General features: G+C 25.2%; 1 protein-coding gene across 1 annotated transcript; it reads right to left on the bottom strand.

Annotated features, from left to right (window-relative positions):
• Positions 1 to 4,810: 4,810 nt before the first annotated feature.
• Positions 4,811 to 7,365, bottom strand: LOC132927046 (eukaryotic translation initiation factor eIF1-like). Its single transcript, XM_060991499.1, has 3 exons — positions 7,045 to 7,365; positions 5,395 to 5,552; positions 4,811 to 5,050 (listed from the first exon to the last, which is right to left on the bottom strand). The coding sequence occupies exons 1-3, from the start codon at positions 7,070 to 7,072 to the stop codon at positions 4,904 to 4,906; spliced, it is 333 nt and encodes a 110-aa protein (XP_060847482.1). The 5' UTR covers positions 7,073 to 7,365; the 3' UTR covers positions 4,811 to 4,903.
• Between the last annotated feature and the right edge of the window lie 17,546 nt (positions 7,366 to 24,911).

Genomic DNA, 24,911 nt, shown 5'->3' with positions numbered 1-24,911 from the left:
CTACATTTTCATTTTTAACATAGCAAAAAAATTAATATCGACAATAATTAATAACGTTTATAAATAGCTCAAAATGAGTCAAAATTATTATGAAAGTTTTTTTTATTTTTATAGAAAATAATAATATATTATATATATGATAATAATTTCAAGTATTTACGATTATTTGTTTTTCAATTACAAGTAAAACGACGTGTCGTGTCGACATATCAAAAATTGTTCAAGGATAATTAGTTATTTGTTTATTACCTATTATTTATAATTGACTATTGTACTGGCAAATATCTAATATCGTAAAAATTTGAACTTCAAACGCTGACTCCAATAAACTTTTTCATACTATAAATAGCTCAAAAAAAGAAAATATTTTGATATTTTTTTGTTATTAAAATTTTAAATTATTGGTATGAACATATAGTGAAAAATGTATATATCTATACCCTACGGCTATTTGTTTTCGAGGTTATGAGAAATAGAAAATAGTTTGATAAAAAATCATTATTTAATATCCATTTTTGTAAAAATTTAAACTATAAATTTCACTAAAAAAAAAAAAAAATATGATAAATATAATACCTATAATTTGTAGAATAAAATAAAATTTCAATTTTTTTTTTTTTTTTGAACAACAAGAACTTATAACTTATAATTAATTTTCAAATCTCTAACAAATAAAAAAAAAATTATGAATTTCTTAATATAGGTAATACAAAATAATTTGAAAATTGTCAAAACTACGAATTTCATAAATATTCTTAATTTAAACGCTAATAACAATATATTGAGACTGTATTCTCGATATTTTTTAATTTGTAAATGAAAAACTTATTAGGAATTTTGTATTAAATTTTCAACATTTTTGTTTTTGTTTTTTTCTTGTTATTTTGAAAAGTACTGGAAATTTTCATTGCTGACTCATAGTAAAAAACTAGATTTAATTTACTATTACACTATCTTCAAAGTTGAAAATTTAAGCAAATTTTTTTTCATTACTTATCGTGTATGCTATACACACAAAATACACATATAATTGTAAAATCAATATACATTATCAATTATCATTGGTCCAAACTACTAAAAGTTATTAAATAAAAATAAAACATAAAGATAATAATATACGTAACAAATTATCATTATTCATTAGCATTAAGATACCAGTCTGAAATGTATATTGAATGTTGATCTATCCGTTTCTTTTGTCTTAATAGCATTTTTGTGTTCAATAATATTTATCATTAAATTCTAATACAATATAATATTATTCATTACAATGACCTATTCAATGTCGAAATACATTTAAGACATATTAGTATATTACACACCAGAGCAAATTATTTTTATTTTTTTTAATAATCAACTTATAATATAGACTAACGTTTAAATGTATAACATTAAAGACCAATATAAATATATATATATATCACATATTCACATATATATATACCACCAATTAGTTGTAAATGTTTGTGATTTTATAAAAATTTGAACTTAAAATGCTTATAAATAAAAAAATATATATATATAATGTGTGAATGTTCGAAATTGGTGAATGTCTACATACACCTAATAGATTAGTAAATGTTGAAAAATTAAAATTATATAGACATTTATTAGTGGATGTTGACATTTACATTAGGATTTTAGTTAATGTTGACATAGGTACAACGTACTATGTATTCGCACATATTATATGCGAGTAGTACTATAGTTGAATATATCTTATATTATAATATTATAAAATAGACACAACATATTATGTTTAATTAAATCAACTTGTTAATGTTGATCCCTTTGTACATCAATGATTGATATTAAATTTTCTTTAGACATTGAAAACTGGTTTCTGCTGTATGCCTGTATAACCTATGTTTATTAGATTTATCTTTTGAAAATATAAGTACACATAGTAAAAGAGTACACAAAGTTTTAATGTCATTATTTTATCACATTAAATATTCGAATGTAAAATTTGTGTAAGACCAAAGTCTATAAGACTAAATGTTTATCGGTTTCGACGTCTTCTACCGAGGAGGAAACATGAATCTCGAAACATTTATATATTATAGTGGGGTTAAATAGGTCATAAGCGACTAATAATAAAAATAATTTTGATTGAATACACACTCAACAATGAGAAATAATGTCTTTCATTATACTCATTACAGCAGTCGTTAATCAACATGTGTGACAAGTCCGTCAATTATTATGGTAGGTAATGGAATGAAAATCCTTAAGAAAAACTACACGAATATTATTACAATACAAAATATTTCGATAAATAATACAAAAAATTAAATAAATAATTAAATAGTCAATAAAATAATTACACCATCTAATATGTTGATGATTATAGGAGCATTTCAAATGTTTTGTATTGATTATTCATTAACTATTATTTATAATTCTAAAATTTAAAATTTTTTAATTTTTTGTTTAACTTAATGATCGTTTGAAATATTTTATACATGCATGGTTTTTATTATGGAGTAACTATTAAGTAAAACTAGAGCTCGGATTTTAATGCATTTGCATTTTTTTTTTGAGTATATTATAGCTTTTATACGAAGCTTTCCAAGCTACAATTGTGTTACAAGTCCTTTGCGTTCTAACCACAAAATTAATTTGGGGCGTTTTTGACGTTTTTAATACATTTTTGAATTTTTTAGGATATCTTTAACCCATTTCTCGTATTATGACTAAAATTTGACTTCATTGAAATATAAGTACTACATAGTACTACGTAATATAAATTATTTTCATTTTTAACTTAATATCAGGTAATCCAGTTTTAAATTAAACTAGGCTGAAATTATAAATTGTTTTTTTATATTTTTTAGAGCTTTTAGGTCATAAACGCATTTTTTGATAGGTATTTTTTAAACACATTTATATCCAAGCCCTAAATATTACGTAATAATTATATTGTATTTTTCGTATAATGTATCTGATAAAACTTTTAAGTATACCTACCTACCATTTATTATTTTCTAATAATTATAATATTTATTTATTTAATAATTTTTTAATTTATACAATATTTAAATTTGATATATTCATTAAATTGTAAGTGGTTATTTTAAGATCTTTAATTAAATGAAGTTGTAAACGCTTAAAAAAACATTTATTCAATAATTTTCATTAAAAAATGGTGTGAGGTAATTTGTACATATTGCATCTATTATATTATAATATAATAAACTATAGATATGGTATATATTAATATGTATGTATATGTATCAATGAATATACGTATGTATGCAGAACCGTAGCGAGGTCTATCAATGTTTCTGGCTATTTAATATACTTCTACTCTTGTACATTTTTAATCTTCTTTTTAAACAACTTTTTTACTTGATTCCAAATAAAATATAGATGTTTGAATGTTAATTAAAATTTAATTAATAAAAATAAAAATCAACAAATGATAATAGCAATTTCTTTAATACCTACTAGATATTTTCATTTTTATGTATAATTATTTTATTAAAACCTAGATAATCACTTATATTAATATAAATAAATGCATTTAATTTTGTATAGTAACAATAATATAAGCTCATCATAGAATTTCTCCTAGAACTTCCTTTCATAAACTTATAAAATAAATGACTAAATATTGAAAAATCAATAAGACCGATATAATACTAATAAGGCAATAAATATAAATATTGAGAGTTGAAATTTGAATCCTATTTTTAACTATGTATCTTATATATTTAATAATAAATAATAATAAAACAATTCAATTTTCAAAACTATTACCATCACTATTCAGTATTCACTCAACATAATATTATAAACAGCATATATTTTTTATTACAGTTCATAATCATTTTGTAGTATTTATATACTTAATGTAAACTTATATTTTGTATTATTTTCTATCTTGAATAGTCCAAAATTGTCCTTAATTTATATTAATAAATTATAGTTTAACTACAATGTACATATTCTAAATAAAATTTATTTTATTAATACATATATATATATGGGCATATTTTATTTTATTTGCTATGCCCTGATTAGCTCTACCCCTAATTATACCTCTATATATAATAATATGCAAGTATAACACATATGAATCTACAAGAGTTATAACTAATTAAGAATGTATTAACCATACTATTACCATTGAAGTATAAAATATGGATACAGCATTTCTATATCCACTAAGCATGGTTACTTGGCCTGTTTATAAAACCTAATAGCTGAAACAATGATTATCACTCTCACAGAGCTACTGAGCGATGAAGAAACAAACATTAAAACTAGAGTTAAAAAAATACAATAATGTTATAGTTAACAATGGTATCAGTTGTGTAGATTAACAAATTTATATACAACGCTGAATCCATACATTTAATATTAATAACTAGTACACTGCTAACACTGTTTCATGTGGTTCATGTTGTAGAGTTTTATTGTAATTCATTAAATTAAAAAATATTATTATCATTAGTTCTATTAGTTAAAATCCTTATTAAAGTTTTTTGTTGTAATGTTGTACATTCTTTTTCTTTGAAATGAGGATTTATCTATTTGGATGATAGAATGAGTCAGATCCGCCCATTTTTTACGCTTATTGAATTGAGCTATACACACATTACTACATAAATACCATTCAACTACTGTTGCCTTTTGTCACAATGTCCAAGTATCTTCTTAGGAAATACCTAACGACTAACTATATATACCACTGCAAAGCCGCCATATACGTGGGTGACTAATTATATTGATAAGTACAAAAGTAACTATCTTCAGACCAATAAAATAACATTAATTTTTATAATAAAATAAATAATTCGAAAAATCAGTAGAATCAAACATTAAATTTATTAACGCATGTTTTTAATTTTTTAATTATTGTAATTTGTTTGACTGAGTAAAGTAATTATACAAAGTATTAGAAACCATGGACCTTTAGTTGATCAGATTTGGCCAGACCACATTTAGTCAACCATTGACAAATATTTTCTCGCTGGTCACCTTGTAACTGTAACACTTCACCGTATTCAGGATGATCAACTACTGTACCATTGCACGCAAACTCCTAAAATATTTAAATTATTTAAATTAATTTTTACAGTATAAGTAATTTATTAAAAGAGTAACTATAATACCTGTATGCTTTTAACATGTAATTTATGATTATAAATAAATTTTATATTAAGGTTAATTATTATAAAGTTTAAAGAAAATTAATAACTTTGTATACTAAACAAAGAGCAAAATTATTAAATGCAATAAGTTATTTTTAATTTACATAAATAAATAACTATTTTTATTACATTTTTAGGTATTGTAAACATTTCTTTTGGAACAATTAATAAAATATTAAATGAATTTAGATAGTAAGTTTAAATACAATAAATATTTTATATTAGTTGTTATTACCATTTTGCAAGCGCGTACAATCTTCTTCAAGTCATATTCTGATGATAGACCTTGAACCGTTGTCAATGTTTTACGGCCATTACGCTGTTGAATTCTTATGTGAACAAGCCCATCTTGAACATCATCGTCTGCACCCTTGTTTGCATCAGCAAACGGGTCTTAAATATAAAATATAAACAATAAGTTATTTTTAAATAAAACTATTAACTAATTAGTATAAAAATAATCCAAACGGGATGAGTGTAATTGACTAAATCACATTATAACGTAAGTATGAACTAATAAACTTTGGAAAAGTTATCCCAGATTAATACAAAAAAAAAAAAAACTATAAATGATATCTGATCATTAATTTTGAATATCTATAGTTAAATTTTCAAAAATATATAAATTGATAACAAATTAAATATGAACAGAAAAATATACTCAACCCAATAGTAAGTAAATTTAGTTGTACATTTAAGTGCTAATCCTCAATAATTAGAAAATTATATTAAAATATGACATGGGAAACTTTACATAGCTTCAGTTAATTATGATTGAGATCAAAGTTTAGTACATTATGGTATTATTAAGAGGATGCTACACCCGCATGTTTCTTCATCTTACAAATGTACAATATAGTAAACTTGTTTTCAGTAGAACAGATTCAGTGTTTTTAACTTTAATATTAGAGCAAATTGACTTACTATCATTTGATAATTAAAAAAAAGGTAAGAAAATTATCTTTTATTGCTTGTTAGTTTTTTACAATATTTTGAGTTTTAAGCGAATAATGAGTATGTATAATACTAAAATATAATAATGCTTATAACTTGCTTAGAGATTAAAATATTGTATAAAACAGACGAGTGATAACAGATAATGTTCTAGCCTTTATGTTTAATAAGTGCTCTTATATTAAAATTAACGACACAAAATTGGTTCTGCTGAAGGCATATTTATTATGTTGTACGTTTGTAAAACATGCGTTTGTACAACACATGTGGGTATAGCATCTTCTTATGGGCAGGATCAAGTGCACACAATTAAATCTAAAAGCTTTAATGGTTAAGTTTTGCTCAGAAGATGTTTAATGATTATATCACAGATATCATACCAATATCCACATATACGATTCATAATAGAAGACGTGTTGACGGAGTTTAATAAGAGGCCATCAAATAGAACCAGACGGACGTGACAAAAAATAAATAACATCAATCAACGTCCAATACCCATGACCCACAACGAGGACGCAACATAAAACAAATGACCAAAAATATTCATGCAAACAACGGTGTGGCTGCGAAAGATTATGATTGGTCGTTAACAATCAGATTCACTCATGTTCATTTTGACGACTATGAAAGAAAACACAGTAAACGCAATACCGTTGAGTTTAGCCATAATAACATGCCAGCGGGCGTACCGCCATGTACTCAAAAGTGAGGTGACGCCCATAATCATAAACACGCTCGCAAGCCTTGCAAGCAATAATAGTGTCGGTGCACGTGACGTGCATTTCCTGTGAAAAATGAAAATACACAAAAAAACATACATTGCTAGGAATCGAACGTGCTCATAGTTCACAGCGCTTCACTCGTAATCCACTAAGGAAAGTGTTCATGATTACGACCACACGCGCAACCCCAATTTGTAGGTACTTACCAAATACGTTGAGATTTTGGATTGACATACGTATTGTTCGTATCTCTTGTTGTGTCGACTTGACTGGCCTTTTACAATTCCGCTCGGCGGTAGAACTTTTGGACACGTAGGTTGAACTTTAAAAACTGAACAGCAACGCCGGGAACTGGGAAGAGATTCGAGAGAAAAGAGCTGACGTGCGGGTATTATGACAATATATATTATGTATATATTATACTTTCAATATATTTTGTCAGGAATGGTAATGAAAATATGAAATCAAACAAAACGTGCAGATGATGATAGCCTATAGGTACAATGACTACGATGATATATTATGATAACAATGGCGCGACCAGTGGGCAGTGACAAACATGTATAGATTATAGAGCGTGAGCGACTGAGCACGAGGATAGACTGTTTTGTTCTACAGAGGGATATTTGATATTTCCAATTTTGGTCATAATGATTATGCCATATCCTACAAAATGGGACTTATGCGTAGAAAAGAGACAGATATATTATTTTAATAGGGCCTATGCCTCATAAAACATAAGTTTAAAATATAGTATTATAATATATTATTTTCCGTAAAGCGGCTTTATACTTCAGTTATTAAAATGACGTATTATTATTTATTTCCACATTATTTTGGTCTAAAATACATGTTTAAATAATGGAATCATGGACATTTTCCAGATTGTTCATAAAACAGAAACATTTTTACAACAAATCTGAATAAACAGCAAAACAAAAAATATAAATTAATTAATAATATAAAATTCATGTTTTCTGATTTAAGGTATCGTATACTTAATGAAATACTAAAAGATATTAGTAATTAGTTATTACAATTTTTATAACCCATATTATGTTTGTTTCATTATTAAATTAAATTTTATTTTTATTTTAATTAATTTTTGTTGTGCATGGAGCCTCCACGGTGGAGGTATTATATGTTTCGTTCGTTATTTATATGTATCATTGGTTTTATCATTGAATATTCTATGATATTACAATGTTTTCCACTTTTCTCTGACTTTACAATTTGTCATATCTCGTAAAAATGCACAGATTTAATAATTAATTATTATTATTTAATAAATATATTTGTGACTTGGTGTGACAAACTGACAAAATGCGTTAAGAACATGACAAGATCATGTGATTTAGGAGATGTCATAAACACAGATTTAATGTATTAATATTAATATATTATGATGTAGGTACTACCTATATATTTGTGGTCTTGTGGATATTGATAGTATAATAATATGTATTTTATTCTCTAAATTTTCTTACCTATTATGTTTGTCGTCAGTACTCAGCAATTGCCAGTTCGGTAATCGGTACACTCGTACACTATTTATTTTCTTTACGACTGCAATATGTTTTAAATTCGATTGACTTACTATGACACTTGTTAACTGTTAAGAATATTGTTTGTGTGTAAATGTGTAGGTAATTAACTTTTTTACAATATTTAAATTGTTTTGCAAGTAATGAGTACGTAAAATACTTTTATTAGTACAAAATTGCATTATATGTACAATTTAAAAATGCTGATATTATTTCGTTTTAAAATTGAAAAAGTCTACATACAAACGCAGATAATGAAATATAATACCCATACTATATCTTAGCTTATTATTTTAGTTACAATTTCAATATCTTACACTTAGCGCCTTATCAAAAGCAAAACAAAACAATCTATTTTATTCATTAATTAAAAAAAAAAATGATTTTTTTATTAAATTTCACAGTATTAAAATAATTTGTTGCTAGTATATTAAAGTATTTGGTTTAGGGTTTTCAGTACTGTTAGCTGTAAAAAAAAATATATTATTATTTTAATTTATTTATTATATAAGTACTAATGTACCTACTAGGTATGTACATATTATATACGATTTTTCTAATTCTACGGCTTATACCGAAAATATATATCTAGGTAGATGGTACTTAGGTTTAAATATTTATCAAGATTTTTTAATCAAATATTAACTTTGGTTGGATTTAAAAATGGATATTTTATTCCGTTAATATATTGTTTGTTCATAGAGATATCGATCAAGACTTATGATTTTATGTTTACTAAAATGGTTGAAAAGTGTAAATCACTTGATTTTCCGTTCTCGCGATAAAAGATTACTATTGATTTTGAATTAGTAATTCATAAATCTGTAGACAATGCTGACAATGTCTGGCTGAATACAACAATAATTTGATGTCGATCTAACTTCTTTCTATATACAGACGAATCTTCAGAAATTGGTTAACTGATACAGTATAATACATTTAGTTTGATATTTTTAAATCCAGTTAAAGTAATAAATTGCTTTGTTAAAGATCTACTATATGACTGTCCAGTAAATGACAGATTAACAAATGCTTGTGACTATTCAACCGATACCTACTAATCTCGGAAGATTGTTTATTTCTACCAAGTGTTTGGGCAGCTAACGCATTGGAATCAAAAATAAGAACAACCAACATTTTCATTCATTATTTAACAAAAGTTTTAATCATATTTCTCTAGCAATAAGTGTCTGGTTGTGTGTCATAACTCATAATTAATAAATGAAATTCAAACTAAGATCTACTATCTACATTAAATTAAATAGTGTTTTGTAAAAATTTAAAAATTTATTCCAAAAATACAAAAATTATATTGGTCGACAACGAAAAACGAGCGAAAATTACAATATAAAACAGGAATAATTTTATTTTATTTTAAATAACTGGCATTTAATTATTATAAATTATAAATTTAATAATAATATTTTGACAATTAATATACTTTTTTTTTGAATTTATAATATTCTTCAAACAAATCCATTTTCTTTTATTTTTAAGAGGACGCTACACTGGCCATTTTCCGCGGTAAAAACTTATTAAACGGAAAACAAACAAAACGGCATCTAAAGATTTTAGAGTAATATTTGAAAGTTAATATTATGAAATGTAGGTATAGAGAACAATATTTAGGAGGGAACCTCATAGGTTTTTAAAAAAAAAAATATTAAGTATTAAAAAAGTTAGAATTATTTTTTAAAAAAAGTAAAAAAAAAGGTTTTGGTGCTTTTAATTACGAGCTGTGTATTATAAATACAAAACCCCAATGAGGTTCCATCCAAAATATTGTTTTCTATAATTTAGTTTAGGTGTTTTTACTCTTAAAACAGTTTTTTAAAGGCATTTCGTTTGTTTTGCGTAAACATGTTTACGTCGTTCGATTTAATTATTATCGCCGTCATGTGCTGCTACCTATATTGAGTATACTGGACGTTGTGTCGGCGGCCGCGATACATATTCATATTCAAATCCATAGTCAAATTTTTATAAATATTTATTTTTATCGATGTTATCGTTATAAATTACAAATCTTTATTTTATACAAAATGATTTTAATATACAAATACACGCAATACATTTTTCATGAGTAATAAAAGCTTGTATACACTTGTATACATTCACTATATATATATTTTTTTGCTTTTAGATTTGGTATAAAAAAATTTGGATGAAACGTAGGATAATTACTAATAATATTTAATATATTATAATTTTTAGTTAACCTAAACTGTGGGTTGTGAAATATTTTTGGCGGGTCAAGTGAAAAAAAATCGGTCATTAGCTAGTATGCGTAGGTATAAGTCACCAAAATTAAAGCATTTTTAAAAATTGGTCGTACTGTGCCGAACAGTTTGAGAACCCCTGTAATAAAATAAATTATATGATGTGTGTATTCTGTTCATCATAATCATTGTATTCGGGTCGAGATATTTTATTGTCAGAGAGGGTTGATGCATTCAAAACGCATACTCTTGAACACAGCACATGTGTATAAGTGTGTGGGTGTGTCCCGACCCACCTGTACAAAATCGAACTATAACATTTTTGAAAACGATTGTTGCAGAAAAAAAATAATGATACCTAAATGTTATTATTAAGGCTAGGATTTTTATGCATTTGCATGTTTTTTTACTAACGTACATCATAACAAATTTTCGTTCAGTAGAATGCATTTTGTGACGTTAGCTTTAATATTAGAGTAAATTTACCTATTAAAAAATTTATAGGTAAGAATATTATCTAGACAATGACATATGCTTTTAATGATATTATCATTTTAAAGTGAGTTATAGCTATGTAAAATATTACAACTTTAAAATGTTCATAACTCACTTTAAAATGATAATATCAATAAAATCATGTCATTGTCTAGATAATATTCTTACCTTTAAATTTTATTATAGGTAAATTTACTCTAATATTAAAGCTAAAGTCACAAAAATGCATTCTACTGAACGAAAATTTGTTATGATGTACGTTAGTAAGACAGACAACACATGCGGGTATGGCGTCCTCTTAAGTCTAAATTTATTGTTCTCAAATATGTCCACTATTTGGCTTATTCTCGATTAAATAGAACAATTTTGTTTTGCCTATTTTTATCATAATGCATATAATTGCATACATATAAGTTTTTGAAAATCTTGTTAATTTTAAATGGTATTTATTTAATGAACGCATATAATTATTGGGTTATTTGTTGAATTGACATAAATGATAAATATACTACCTATCTAAATTACAATGGACTTGGTATACTAACACTAAGGAAGAAATAAAGAAGAATAAGGAATTCAAAACGCTTCTAAATATTTGTAGCATTATAAACGGTGAATATGAAAAGGAAGAAAAATATGTTAATATTACTTTAAATCTGAGACAAATCGCTTCATTTAAATATGTTACAACATCATCGTGTGATGTGAAAAGAAGTTTCAGCTAATATAAATCTATGTTTTAATCTAATCACCAGTCATTAGCATTTGACAATTTTAAAAAACATACAATAATAGGCAATAGCGTGTAACAATAATAACTAATAAAGTAATAATATAAATTAATATTTAAAAAAATTTGTTTTTTCATAATTTACAATTTTTTACTGCATAGAACTCCTATCCCTAGTTATTATGTTCCTACTATATGTATAGGTAGGCAGGTTAAGAAAGAAACATGTTTATTAAATTATATTATAGTGGTTAAACTTAAATTTAATAATAAAAATAGTCTCAAAGACAACTTTTTTGTAAACGTAGTAAAAGAGACCCGTACAAAATATTTTCAATAATTCAATGTATATATTTTAGGTAATTATGCATAGGTAATGATGATTAATATGATAAGTTTTTTACGATCAGCAGTGACAAATAGGTACATCACGAATAATAGTAGTACTTTAAACAAACATCCACTCAACAGAAATTGTATTGAGATAGGTGTATTTAGTATTGTCGACAAATATATTACTTCGTAAATTATTGAAATATTATTATGATATCTAGGGCTAAATCCACCTGCTTCTAGTTGCATCAGTTTGAATGTCACTGAATCTAGTAGGTAATTGATACTATCCAACCAATTTTATAAATAAGCGTGAACGTCTTTCACATGAATCAAAAATTGTTATGCATGAAATATGTGTAGTATCAAATACATGAGTAAATTACATTCCGGTATGTTGCTATGGATTATAACGAGGTAGGAATGTATAAGATTTGTATCTTTATAATGGATACGTAAATATGTTATTATTATTTATTTCTCTCTCAATAATATCATAATGGTCCTACCCTAAAACCAGCTGGCGCGCCAGACCGACGCCCGACAGTATAATAAATTATATACTATAGTTACTTTATGTGCTGCATACCATATATATATTCATATATAGTCATGTGTTAACGTGGCATTGTACGATGTGCCATTGTCGTGGCACTGTAATAGTGTAGTGGTAACGCGCCGTAAGACGGCCGAAAGAAGACGCCAATCCATCGAATATTTTCGTTTTAGCTTCAATTTTGTAAATACTATCCTACCAATAGGATTATTGAATGACAAACACATAGGCTAACAAATCCGGCGATAATCAGTAAAAACAACACAAGAAAAAATGATCAACATTTTAAAATAAAAATTAGTATAAAAAGTATTAAAATCTTTTTAATTATTAATCATATAATAGGTATTATTCTTCAAGATAATAAGTTGTATTGTTTGTCGAACATTTTCAAGTAAAATGATTTTTACTCGTTTCTTGGATCAGGGTGGTCTTGTAGTTGGCGGGTCAATTTACACTTTCATAAAAACACTGGGGGTCGCCAGAAGAAAAAAATTATGTTATTGTCTATTTATATTTTATTTTATATAATGCACAAATTATTAAATTATAGATTAAGTTAATTGTATATTTAGAATTAATTAGAATTTAGATTTTAGATTTAACGGTTTTGTTACAATATTATTGTGATTTTAATTTTTAATAAATAAAAAAAAAATAATTAATTTAATTGTTGCGGGTGGGAGGGAAAAAAAAGGCTTCGAAGGCCGCATGGTAAGGCTTAGATCATGGACCAATTACACCTAACACACAATTTTTGTTTAGGGTCAGTATACCAATTGCACTTCTTATATTTTAGAATAAGTACCTATTCAAATTGCGCTTGTATATAACACATACTAAAATTCTTGAATATTAAAACTTATTTATTGATCAATTGATTACTGGTTAAAGCGACTGGGTATATAATATATTTTATAACAGTATTGGGAATTTTATGAAACAAATTATAATTTAATGTAACTGGTATTTAATTTTGAATAATTGACGATCAAAAAATAACTTGTAAAATGCGAAAAAACTTATTTATTTATTTATATTATAATATATTATGTATTAATACTCACAAAAAAATCGGTTAGTGTTTTAATTTATTATATAATAATTATAACTAATTAATACATTTTCCTTAGGTATTGTAAAATGTTTTGAGCGCAATTGGTAAACTGTCGTCTCTTATACTTAACTATATACAAGTGTATCAGTGGCGTATATAGGAATTATTTTCACTATAGGCTAATTTATCACCAGCATGGCTGCATGTACAACTGGAACATTTTTCAGGTGGCCGGGTGGTTTTAATTATGACATAAGTAATACAAATAGAGACATTTTAATTTATAAATACATATTTATTATTACATTATACATATAGAAAATTAAGCAAAATGTATAATAAAATGTTTTGATCGAATCTGAAATTTCATTATGGGCTCAGGCCTAGCCCCCTATATATGCCACTGAAGATATCCTTCAAAACATACCTTTCACTGCCATTATGGCTTTATTAGATTTAAAAATGAATACAAGAATAACAAAAAAGTTGGCAAGTGGATATCGCTCTGCTGTATAGTAGTGATGGAGAGTAGGTCACTATAATGGATGTGTTAAATTTGAATGCAACGACTGATATCATTGTATACGAAAAACGATTCTGAACGGAGATGATTTGTCAGTAAATGGTAATTAGTTGGATATATTATATTATTACCTATATTTAAATTGTAATATATCGTTATTTTACGCGATTTCGTAAAAAATTTAATTTCATACGCTCATAAAATGTTTTCTATATTGACGATGGAATTTTTTTTTACAGTTACTTGTAGAAAAATTTATGGATAACCTTATATTGGATTTTTATACGTTAAGTGCAAATCACAAAACTTGTATGAATTTTCAACTTCAAAATTCCTTGCAAATTTTCTTAATTTTGATATATTTCGTAAATATTTGAACTTTAAATAGTTAAAAACAAAAATTGCGACTAACGGTTTTTGATTTTTTTTTACTACGATAGGTACAACTTATAATAAACCTTGTATTAAATTTTAAAGATTTTTTGGATAGCCAAATTTTTTTTATTGGCATTTTAAGAAAAAAAACTTAGAAAAGTCGAAAATTTCAATTGTTTATAAGTAGCTTAAAAAAGGTCAAAATATTTTGAAAATTTAATCGTAAATAGATAACCATAATAAAAACATTTGGTGAAAATTTCAAGTATTTACAATGATTCGTTTTTGTGTTACAGCAAAATTAAAAATTCGATTATGTCAAAAAGTAGTTATGCCCGTTTTTCCGTAATTTTTTCAGGGTTTTTCCCGACCCTTTTGAAAACTTTTGGAAATTTTTTACTTTTGACCCCCCCCCCCCCCCCAAGTACCAACTAGATAAATTTTCCTTTTCAAAGAGGGGCTGAAGTCAAAAATCGAAGCATTATTACTACTCTAAAAAGTGATCACAGACACAAAAAAAAAAAATAAAATAAAAAAAAACACATCATTGTAAAATCAATACATTCATCACTCCGTTCAGAATCTAAAATGTAAAGCTCTACTTACGAAATTTTTAGCAATAAAAACTTAAATATTATACTAAGAGTTATATTTTATTTTGAATTTTAATAAAATAAAAGCATTAAAAAATGTTTCAATGAAATAATATTAAAAATTTCAATAATTTTAAAAACTATATTAAATATATAACATTATATAATTATAAAAAGTATAAATATAAAATATTATTTTTTTTTCATTTTTCTTATTTTTTTCCAGGATTCTGCACTGACACATGCTCATCATTAGTCATTTATCATACATTAATTATAGTATTACATATTTATAGTAAAATCAAATATATTAAAAAAGGTTTTAATTACAAATTTTACAATAATAAATTATATTTTCTTTATAATTAAACAATAATACACAAATTAGTCTTGGTTTATAAAAATAATTCAATTTAAAACTTTATAAAACATTTCAACAATTTTAATGGAATTAGTTAAAATCAATATGTACTTATAAGTTATAATATTATCAACTTTACATTTTTTTTACTTATTAAGTTATTGAAATCAATTTTTCTATCTTTTGTAACAAACATTTGTATTACCTACATTCTTTATAGTAAAATTCAGATCTCGTTTTTAAATTTTCTGATATATATTTTTTTTTTAATATATATTTCAAGAGAAACTAGTTTATTTCGACTATATTGAGTACAATTACAATATGCTTTTATTCTTTTTAGATCTGAAAAAAAACTGCCAATAGGCGTCATATTATGTAAGTACATTACTTACGCTTATTAAATATGTATAATAATATGTTTAATATTATGTATATTATGTATGTATGAAAATAACGCTTTTAGTGTTTAAATTATTTTAAAAAAACGCCGTATGAATTTAGTCGTCTTCAGTACATAAATACCTATATATATGATTTATAATAAATTAATAAACAAGGGCACAAGGCTGTGAATTTAATGCATTTGCATGTTTTTTTTTTTTGCTACACCGTATAATAAATTGGATTTGACCAAAATTTGTTTTGACTTATTTATAGTTCAAATACCGAATCTTATTTTGCATATTTTATGGGTTAGGGCCATTTAAATTTTAATAGTTTTTTTTGCATATTTTTGAAAAATGAGAGCATATTTTGTCAGTTTTAGTGCATATTTAATAGTTTTTAAGTGCATTAAATTCACAGCCGTGACAATAAATAAAAAATAATATAATTTTAAGTTAAATAATCATACTATGTGAAACGAGTAACTTTTATTCCATATTCAAGAATTTTGTATTTTGGGTTAGTCTGCGTACTGTCTTAGTATCTACGAGTATACGATCCGTATCTACAGCAATATATTTACTATCAGTGACACAGCTGTCATAGTCACACGCACACCTATACGTATTTAAATAACGTTTTACAATTCTTTTCTAAGCAATGCTAAAATATTATGTGACCGCCATATGACCATTAACATGAAAAGTAGGTACATTTCATCAACTACGACCCGTGTCGAGTCGCGATAACTCGAAATTGAAGAGAGATACAATTTTGCTTCGAGCTATCTAATTCGAATTTATATTAATTTATATATTATTATTATATTTTTAGGGGAATAAAAAAAAAATCCCGTTGTCAAGTTTTTCGAGTTATTTGCGATTCAATTGTATTACATTATTTAGAGAGTAGAGACTATAGTATGGTATTTAATACCATTGTATATTATTGCTTATATTATTAATATCTATATCTGGTTATAATATTATTTTCTGTAAAAATAATAATTACAATAAACAATGATAAAACACTAAAAGCACTTCTTTAACTACATAATATATAGATGTGATAATGTATAACACTGCTCAACGCGAGCTAAGTCACACGGTCTGCCTGATTCTTACGCGTTCTTGCGATCGTTCAGTTCACCTTTACTTATTTTTAAAGTTACTTTAGACTCTTTAGAGCAGGGGCGGCCAAACGGTCGATCGTAAACGATTTCAAACTCGATCGTGTTAGAATTTATTTTTAGGCTACGCACACGAAAATTAATCATGGTGGTTAGGTTTTTTATGGAACTCGATCCTCAAAGGTGAAGTATATTTTTAGTAGATCGCGGCCAAAAACGTTTGGCCGCCTCTGCTTTAGATTTTAGAGTTTAGAGTGTTTAGACTAAACTCTGGTGCCGTAACTACTTCAGGTGCAGGGTTAGGTTATGGGGTTAACGCACCGCTATATGGTCTGGCCATATGCCCATATAGGACTCGACATTATTTACAGAGGTCACAATTTTAGGGCAGTAATAATGTGATAAAATAGAGCCTTTTTAAAAGGCAATTAGCAAAAATAAAGATCTTGGCTTGATAATATTATTATGTGAATATTATGATTTATAAGAGCACCCTAATATAACAACATTAATTATTATTTATTAATACCTAGTTATTCATTAAATCAATCATAAAACGTAGGGTACGTTCCTAATGTTTCTATACAAAAAGTAGAAGAAAATTTACGCAATTCTGAATTCATATAAATATAACTTTTTTATTATCATAGGCATTTTGATAATGATTACCTAAATAAAATAATAATAAAGGTATTATTTTCTACAATAATAATCTATTTTTACACATTCATAAGAAATACCATAAATATTATATTCTGTGGAAATACGTCCAAGAACCTCACTCTGTCGATTATCAATACAAAAATAAATACGTTTATTTCAGCCATTCAACCATTTTCTAATTTACTATCATAAATATTATATTAAATAATTATTAAATTTCCAATATTATCAGTTATCATATTCGATATAGATGCATTCGTCATTCATATGGTGTAAATTAATTATTGTGCATTTTAAATTATCGTCATTCGTCACATACCTTAATACTTATTACTTTATAGTATTATACAGACTTTTACACTAACTATTTGTTAATTTAGTGCAGAAGCTGTGTAGTAATATAATGCAAGGCGTGTATAGTTAAATCATTAAATTATAACTAATTTAAAATATCATCAAAACATATTAAAAGTGAGGCTTCCAAAAGAAAAAGAAAAGAAGCAAAATATTATGAGACTGGTTGATATAAAGGCGTACCTAATAAATCAATTTGTGTTCAATCCAGGTAATTTGAATATACTTTCTTAATATTATTACTACCTATTTGTAATAGTATTATTTTTATACTATTATTATTTTAAAACATTATAGTTATGCACTTGTTATTATTTATTTATTTATGTTTCTATATTTTATAGAAACTTATTAAAAGTTTAGTTTCATTAGAAATTTGTTGATATAAAAAATTAACAACCAATAATATCAAATATTTAATCAAACATAATAAGAATGTACTTTAAATAATTTCATAAATTATATTGCAAGTTTGTTAATTTTTTATGTTTAATTAGTAGAAATTTAAATTGAATAGGTATTTATTTTATAATTAATTTTGGAGTTATATTAATTATATAAATATTACTTATTAGTGAGTCCATCATCGAATTGCAAACGTGAGGTACTTTTTTAGTATACTATACTGTAGTAAATGTAAAGTATTTCAGTGGAAAGTATTCAAATATACCTACATTTAGCATATAAAAATTTTAAATACACTTATAATTAATTTTCTGTTTTAGTATTTTTCATTGATAAAAAATATAGGAATTGCTATATTTATGTATTTAATTGAAAAATATAATGTTATAAACTTATAACTTTATAATTCAAATCTTGTATTACTCCAAATAATTTAATATGTAGTTTGGCGTTTTTTGTTTGTGTATTATTTTACTAAATAATACCTAGAATACCTTGTATGTTTGGTTTTCATATTTTCCATTATTGCAGAGTTATACGCAGCTAAACATAACAGATCTTTTGGGATCGTAGTTATTGGCTATTTATAATTTTACTAAACATGAGGCATAAACTCACCAGAAATGATATAAATAATTTAATAAGTATTAGTTTATTTTTTAAATACAAAATGGAACCTAACTAACGAAAAAAAACACAAAATAATAATAATGTAGTTTCATATAAAAATAAATAACAAAGAAATAAATGTTATGTTTATTTAATTAGTTAATCAGATTTTCAAAGTTCCCCACCTGACTGTAAACGAATTTGAACTCTAAATGAAACACTTTTTGTACCTAGTCCTTTGTTTTAACGACCGATATTCGACTCTAAAAAAATTAAGATAGTAACCATTAATAGCTTATAACTCTGCAATTATGGAAAATATGAAAACCAAACATATAAGGTATTCTAGGTATTATTCAGTAAAATAATACACTAACAAAAAAACCCATACTAAATATTGAATTATTAGAAGTACAACATTGTATTAGTAATACAAGATTTATTTTTAAAAATTCTAACTTAATAAAAAATGTTTACTTTTTCAAGTTAATAATAATAATTTACATAATTCTACTTTAATTGTGTATGTTGGTTAATAGGATAATTAAATAGCTTTAAATTAAAAAAAAATTATGTTAAAATGTTGAAAAGTTTTGGAAAAACATAAATAAATGTTTGGTAGGTTTGGTTTTATTTAAAAAAAGTTGAATTGCCTGTAACTTAAAAAATAAAAAAGTTAGACCCCTCTTTAATGGGTATTTCTTCATAATTTTAGGTATACTTTCATATGACGTTGGCCGGTCACTTCCCTCCGGAACACATTGTATAAGTGGTTGCAAATGGTAAAAGTCTCAACGGCCTTTTTGTGACAATTGAGGATATTCATCTTTTGAACTACATCAAAATTAGAGATAGCTGATAGGCTATTCCATATGGCTTACATTATTATTTAATATACAAATATTTTTTTCTATAATGCAAACTTTTTTTCCCCACTACTAATCTTTAGTTGGATATTTTAAATTAATTTTCTTGAAAATTTTGAAAAAATTACTTACGCTTTGCGGAACCCTGAAGTGATCTCCGCGGAACACAGTTTAAGAAACACTGCACTAGTGTATGTATTTTCAAATAGTCAATATAGACTCCTGTAATGATAAATCACAGTTTGATGTTATATATTATACAGCATTTAAAAAGGCTTTTGAAAGTTTCATCCATTTTTTTTTATCTCTATAAACTTAAATCATATGGTTTTAGTGGTCCTATTGTTGTTTAACTCTTTCTTAACAAATCAAATTCCAGCTGTGAAATATAAAAACCACGTATCTTATATTAGTAATATATCCTCTGATGTTCCACAGGGTGACCATTTGTCAACATTATTATTTTTAATTTTTTTAAACGATATAAATACAATTATAAAAAGGTCAACTGTTTATGGAACTGCAATAGATATTCTGAATTGCGTGTAAAATTGGTTTTAACCATAAAAAATAATGTCTATCTCTTCAGAACTCTATGGTATATGATAATGATTTATTTATTAGAGTGAAAGGATATCGTGAATAGTTTTGCTCATTATTTTTCCACCGTCTCTAAAAATCAGTTCACTTCAACCATTAATACTCATCAGCATTCTACTTATAATTATTCGATTGAAGTAAATCTTAACTTATGTATTTTAAGTATTACTAAAGTTCTAAATAAGTTAGATAATATTATCAATAAAACGAGTCCTGGTCCTGACATGATTTCAAGCAGTATCTTTATAAATTGTAAATATATTTTAGCCGTTCCTTTACTACATTTATACAACTTATCTCTTAGTCTCTAGTGGTTGTTTTCCATCTAATTGGAAGATTAGTTTTGTGCTATTAATAAAAGTAAAGATTTAACAAATATTTAACAGCCTATTATTTCAATTATTCCAAAATTATTTGAATCTATTTTAACTGAAAAAATATAAGCAATACTTGCTTTGATAATAAATGATGATAAATATGGTTTTTTAAAAGGCAAATCTTTTAATTTTTTAAAAATATATATTCGAATTTCAAAATATTTGCATCAGTATTCCAAATAGATATTATTTTTACTTATTTTGTAAAAACATTTGACTTTTTTTAGTCACCATATTTTCTCAATTAAGCTTCATTCTATCGGAATTCGTGATCTTTTATTTTGTCTTGGTTGACCTCATATTTAACTAACAGAAGGCAAATTAGCAAATTAAAACATTTTCATTTTGAGTCTTTTAATATTTCATCAACCTGTTCCACAAGGTTTTCACTTGGCCCCTTTATTATTTATACTTTTCATCAAAATTACATTTTTCTAATTCTAAAAAACTACTTTTTGCCAATGATATGAAAATTACAGTATCAATTTGACATAACCAAGATAAATTATCAATAAATATGATAAGTGCAAAGTAATGTCTTTTACCACGTCTTGCTTACCAATTATAAATTATTTAATAAATAATATTGTACTTCACAGCGTTTATGAAATTTACAATATTATTTGAACATGACAAAAAAACATTTACTACATTAGGATTTATAAATAGGACATGTTAAGATTTCACTAATTCTTATGCCTTAAATAGTTTATATTCTTTTCTAGTTTTTTCTACTTTAGAGTTTAATTTATTACCCTTTAATGCTGTTCATATACAAAGCTTTCAAGCTATTCAAATTGGATTTATTTTATATATATGTAATATCCCTTCTCAGTCTCACTCACAATATAAATTTCTTTATTTATTAAAATTTATACGCCAACCGGCTATTATAAATATTTAGATATTATTATGATATAGAAATAACAAAATATACAATAAAACTAAGTAATAATATAAATTGTAATATAACGAGGTAAAATAACAAAAAACATTAAGGATGAAGATTAAACTACGTTGGCAGACCTAAGCATTCTATATATGGGGTGAGGGGGTTGTGGCTGAAAGAAGTGGAATGAGTGGGAATATAGAAAGGAGTATGATTACTAACATTGTGCGATTGAACTTTAAATAGAACTTGAGATAAAAGGTCAGGTGCATCTATAGAAGTGTTGAGAAGTGCATAAATGAACTGAGAATCAATATAATTATGGCGTGAAGACAAAGATGGTATATTTAGATGACGGTTTCAACTTATATCGGAATAGTAATGGTTTGGTGAAAGTAATTGTAAGTATTAAAGCAGCATACGATAAAAATTTATGTTGAATACGGTCAAGACCTAACAAATCCTTATCAAGGTGTTAGTCCAATTAGTAGACCAGTCTACCAGAAAATTGATTGATTTGAAGTTTCTATATAAAATAGTTATTGGTTTTTAAACTGCCCTGAATTACTCAGTTGCTTATATTTCAATGTCCCTTATTGTCATACTAGATCTGCAAAAGTGTTTTGTGTTTCATTTCAAAGAATTAATTATGTACTTGGCTTGTTTATAAATAGATTAATGAAATTAGCTATGGCCTATGACGTCCAGGTTGATTTATTTAATTTTCTTATTATTGATCCTTTTTATAATTATATTACATAATATATTATTATACATTAATATATTTTTATTTTTTTTACACAATATGCATATTTTTTGATTATCTTGTTATTTCAAATTAATATTTAATTTTTGATTGTTTTGTGACAATTTTTTACTGTCAATAAATAAAATAGATTTAAGTTATTATTATAATAACTATTGAAATTGTAATTAGGTTCATCCCGTTCAGATTAATAATAAATAAATAAATTTGCAGATGATATTAAACTATAAAAAGTATTAAATGTTTAGATGATGCTAAAATACTCTAAGAAGATCTAAATAATTTTTATAAGTGGTGTATTGATAATAAAATAATTTTTTTAAAATATTTAAGCTACAAATGCAAAGTTCAAAGTTTCCTCATTCAAGGTATCATATAAGCAGTATTTTTTAATATCATTCCATTAAATTTAAGATTTTAGTTGCTTTATTTAAAACTTTTATTTAATATACTCAATAATCATACTGATTGCCTTACACTAATTGAGTATTTAAATTTTAAAAATGATTCATTTAACTGTAGAAATGAATACTTATTTTATTATTTATTTGGAACTAGTACATACAATGTATGTTCTCTTTAGAATAAACATATTATATTGGTTGGTAATTCTATGTGTAATATTGATTTATCTAATATGCTTCTCAACAAGTTATATAAATGGACATAGATTGTAATTTGTAAATCACGCATATTCACTACCTAATTTTTGTAATATTTGTATATTTTCTATGATATATTTTATTTTTTATTATTTTCAGTTTTTATTTAAGTTGAATGATTTTAAATGTTATAATTATTTATATTATTATAACATTGTTTACATTTAACATAAACTATATTGAACTATATATATAATATATTGTAATTGGGATAATTTCTATAATAAAAAGATTGTTATTGTTATGTTTTAGTTAATAAAAATATTTGTTTAGTTAATTATAGATAAATATTTTCTTTATTGAATACTCAAAATCGATTATATAAAATATACTTTAAAGCAATATTTTAAATAGATATTTGGTTGCTAGACTAAAAATGTAATTAAATAAATTATAGAAATTCTTTCAATTTCATTTTTTTTTTAATATTCTTCTTATTATACTTTATCTTAAGATTCGTTCAATCCTAGCTAATTTATTTTGTGAAAAAAAATTTTGTGGTTTACGAAGAAATCCATTGTCAGGCTATAGTAGATTCAAAAACACAAAACAAAAGAACTTACATTATTGTCATGGATAAAAAAAAGAACCAAAGATTTGTTTTTGACCCAAAAATTTGATAGGAAACAAATATTTTAACCCAGAATGAAGACGTCAATTTAGAAAAACAAGCGATTTACGTTTCATGTATATCAGATCTGAGGAAAAAATACCAGATTGACAACTGGGAAGTAAAAGGATTATGGTTTGGTGCTAGGGGAACAGCGGCGCTGTTCTTCCTGAACTTCTTTAAGATTCACAATCTTTCAAAACAAAAACTAGTGGAGATGTGTCCTAACAGTGCTTAAAGACACATTTGGAATAATCCAGTGCTGTCTATATTCTTAATTTGACTCTGTATAAATTATTAACAAGTTTATATTATATAGCTTTATTATTTAAACTACTTAAAACAGTTACAAAGTACGTTTTATTCTATTTTATAAATTATTTGTATTTCTTAATTTTATTTATTACGATTTAATCTCTTAAAATAGCTATATACATAATACACAATGTACTGAGTAGTAAACAGTGTCCAATTGGAAATTCACACGGTGAGCAGTTTTTTTATGGTATTTAATAATTTCTATAACACGACTGTACTCTAGTAGGGATGAGGTTGTAATGGTTCTACTGTACCAAAAATAAAGTTTGTTACAGCTAAATTTTATGATGTAAAAATACTATATTTTTAGTGAATCAAAAAACCAATAAACAAGCAAGAACTTAAAAATTAAAACTAAAATGTAACTTTTCTATGGTTCAGAATATAATTTATACATGGGTACCTACCATCAAATTGTATTACTTGAAAATAGGATACATGACTGTAATGAATCAAAAATAAGCCTGGCCGTGGCTATTGATGAAACTTTACCTTATAATAATATATTAAACTATTGATGTTTTAGTTAGGTATTTTTAAGAATAAATGACAAGACTAGGAGTGTTAAATTTCCTTTGCCTAGTCGTTTATTGTTATTAATGCCTATATATTATTACGATTTGTCGGGATCGTGAATACAGATTTATGAATG

The sequence above is a fragment of the Rhopalosiphum padi genome, chromosome 3 (assembly GCF_020882245.1).
Source record: "Rhopalosiphum padi isolate XX-2018 chromosome 3, ASM2088224v1, whole genome shotgun sequence".
Classification (NCBI taxonomy): Eukaryota; Metazoa; Arthropoda; class Insecta; order Hemiptera; family Aphididae; genus Rhopalosiphum; species Rhopalosiphum padi.
This window is presented reverse-complemented; position numbering and strand designations above follow the sequence as displayed.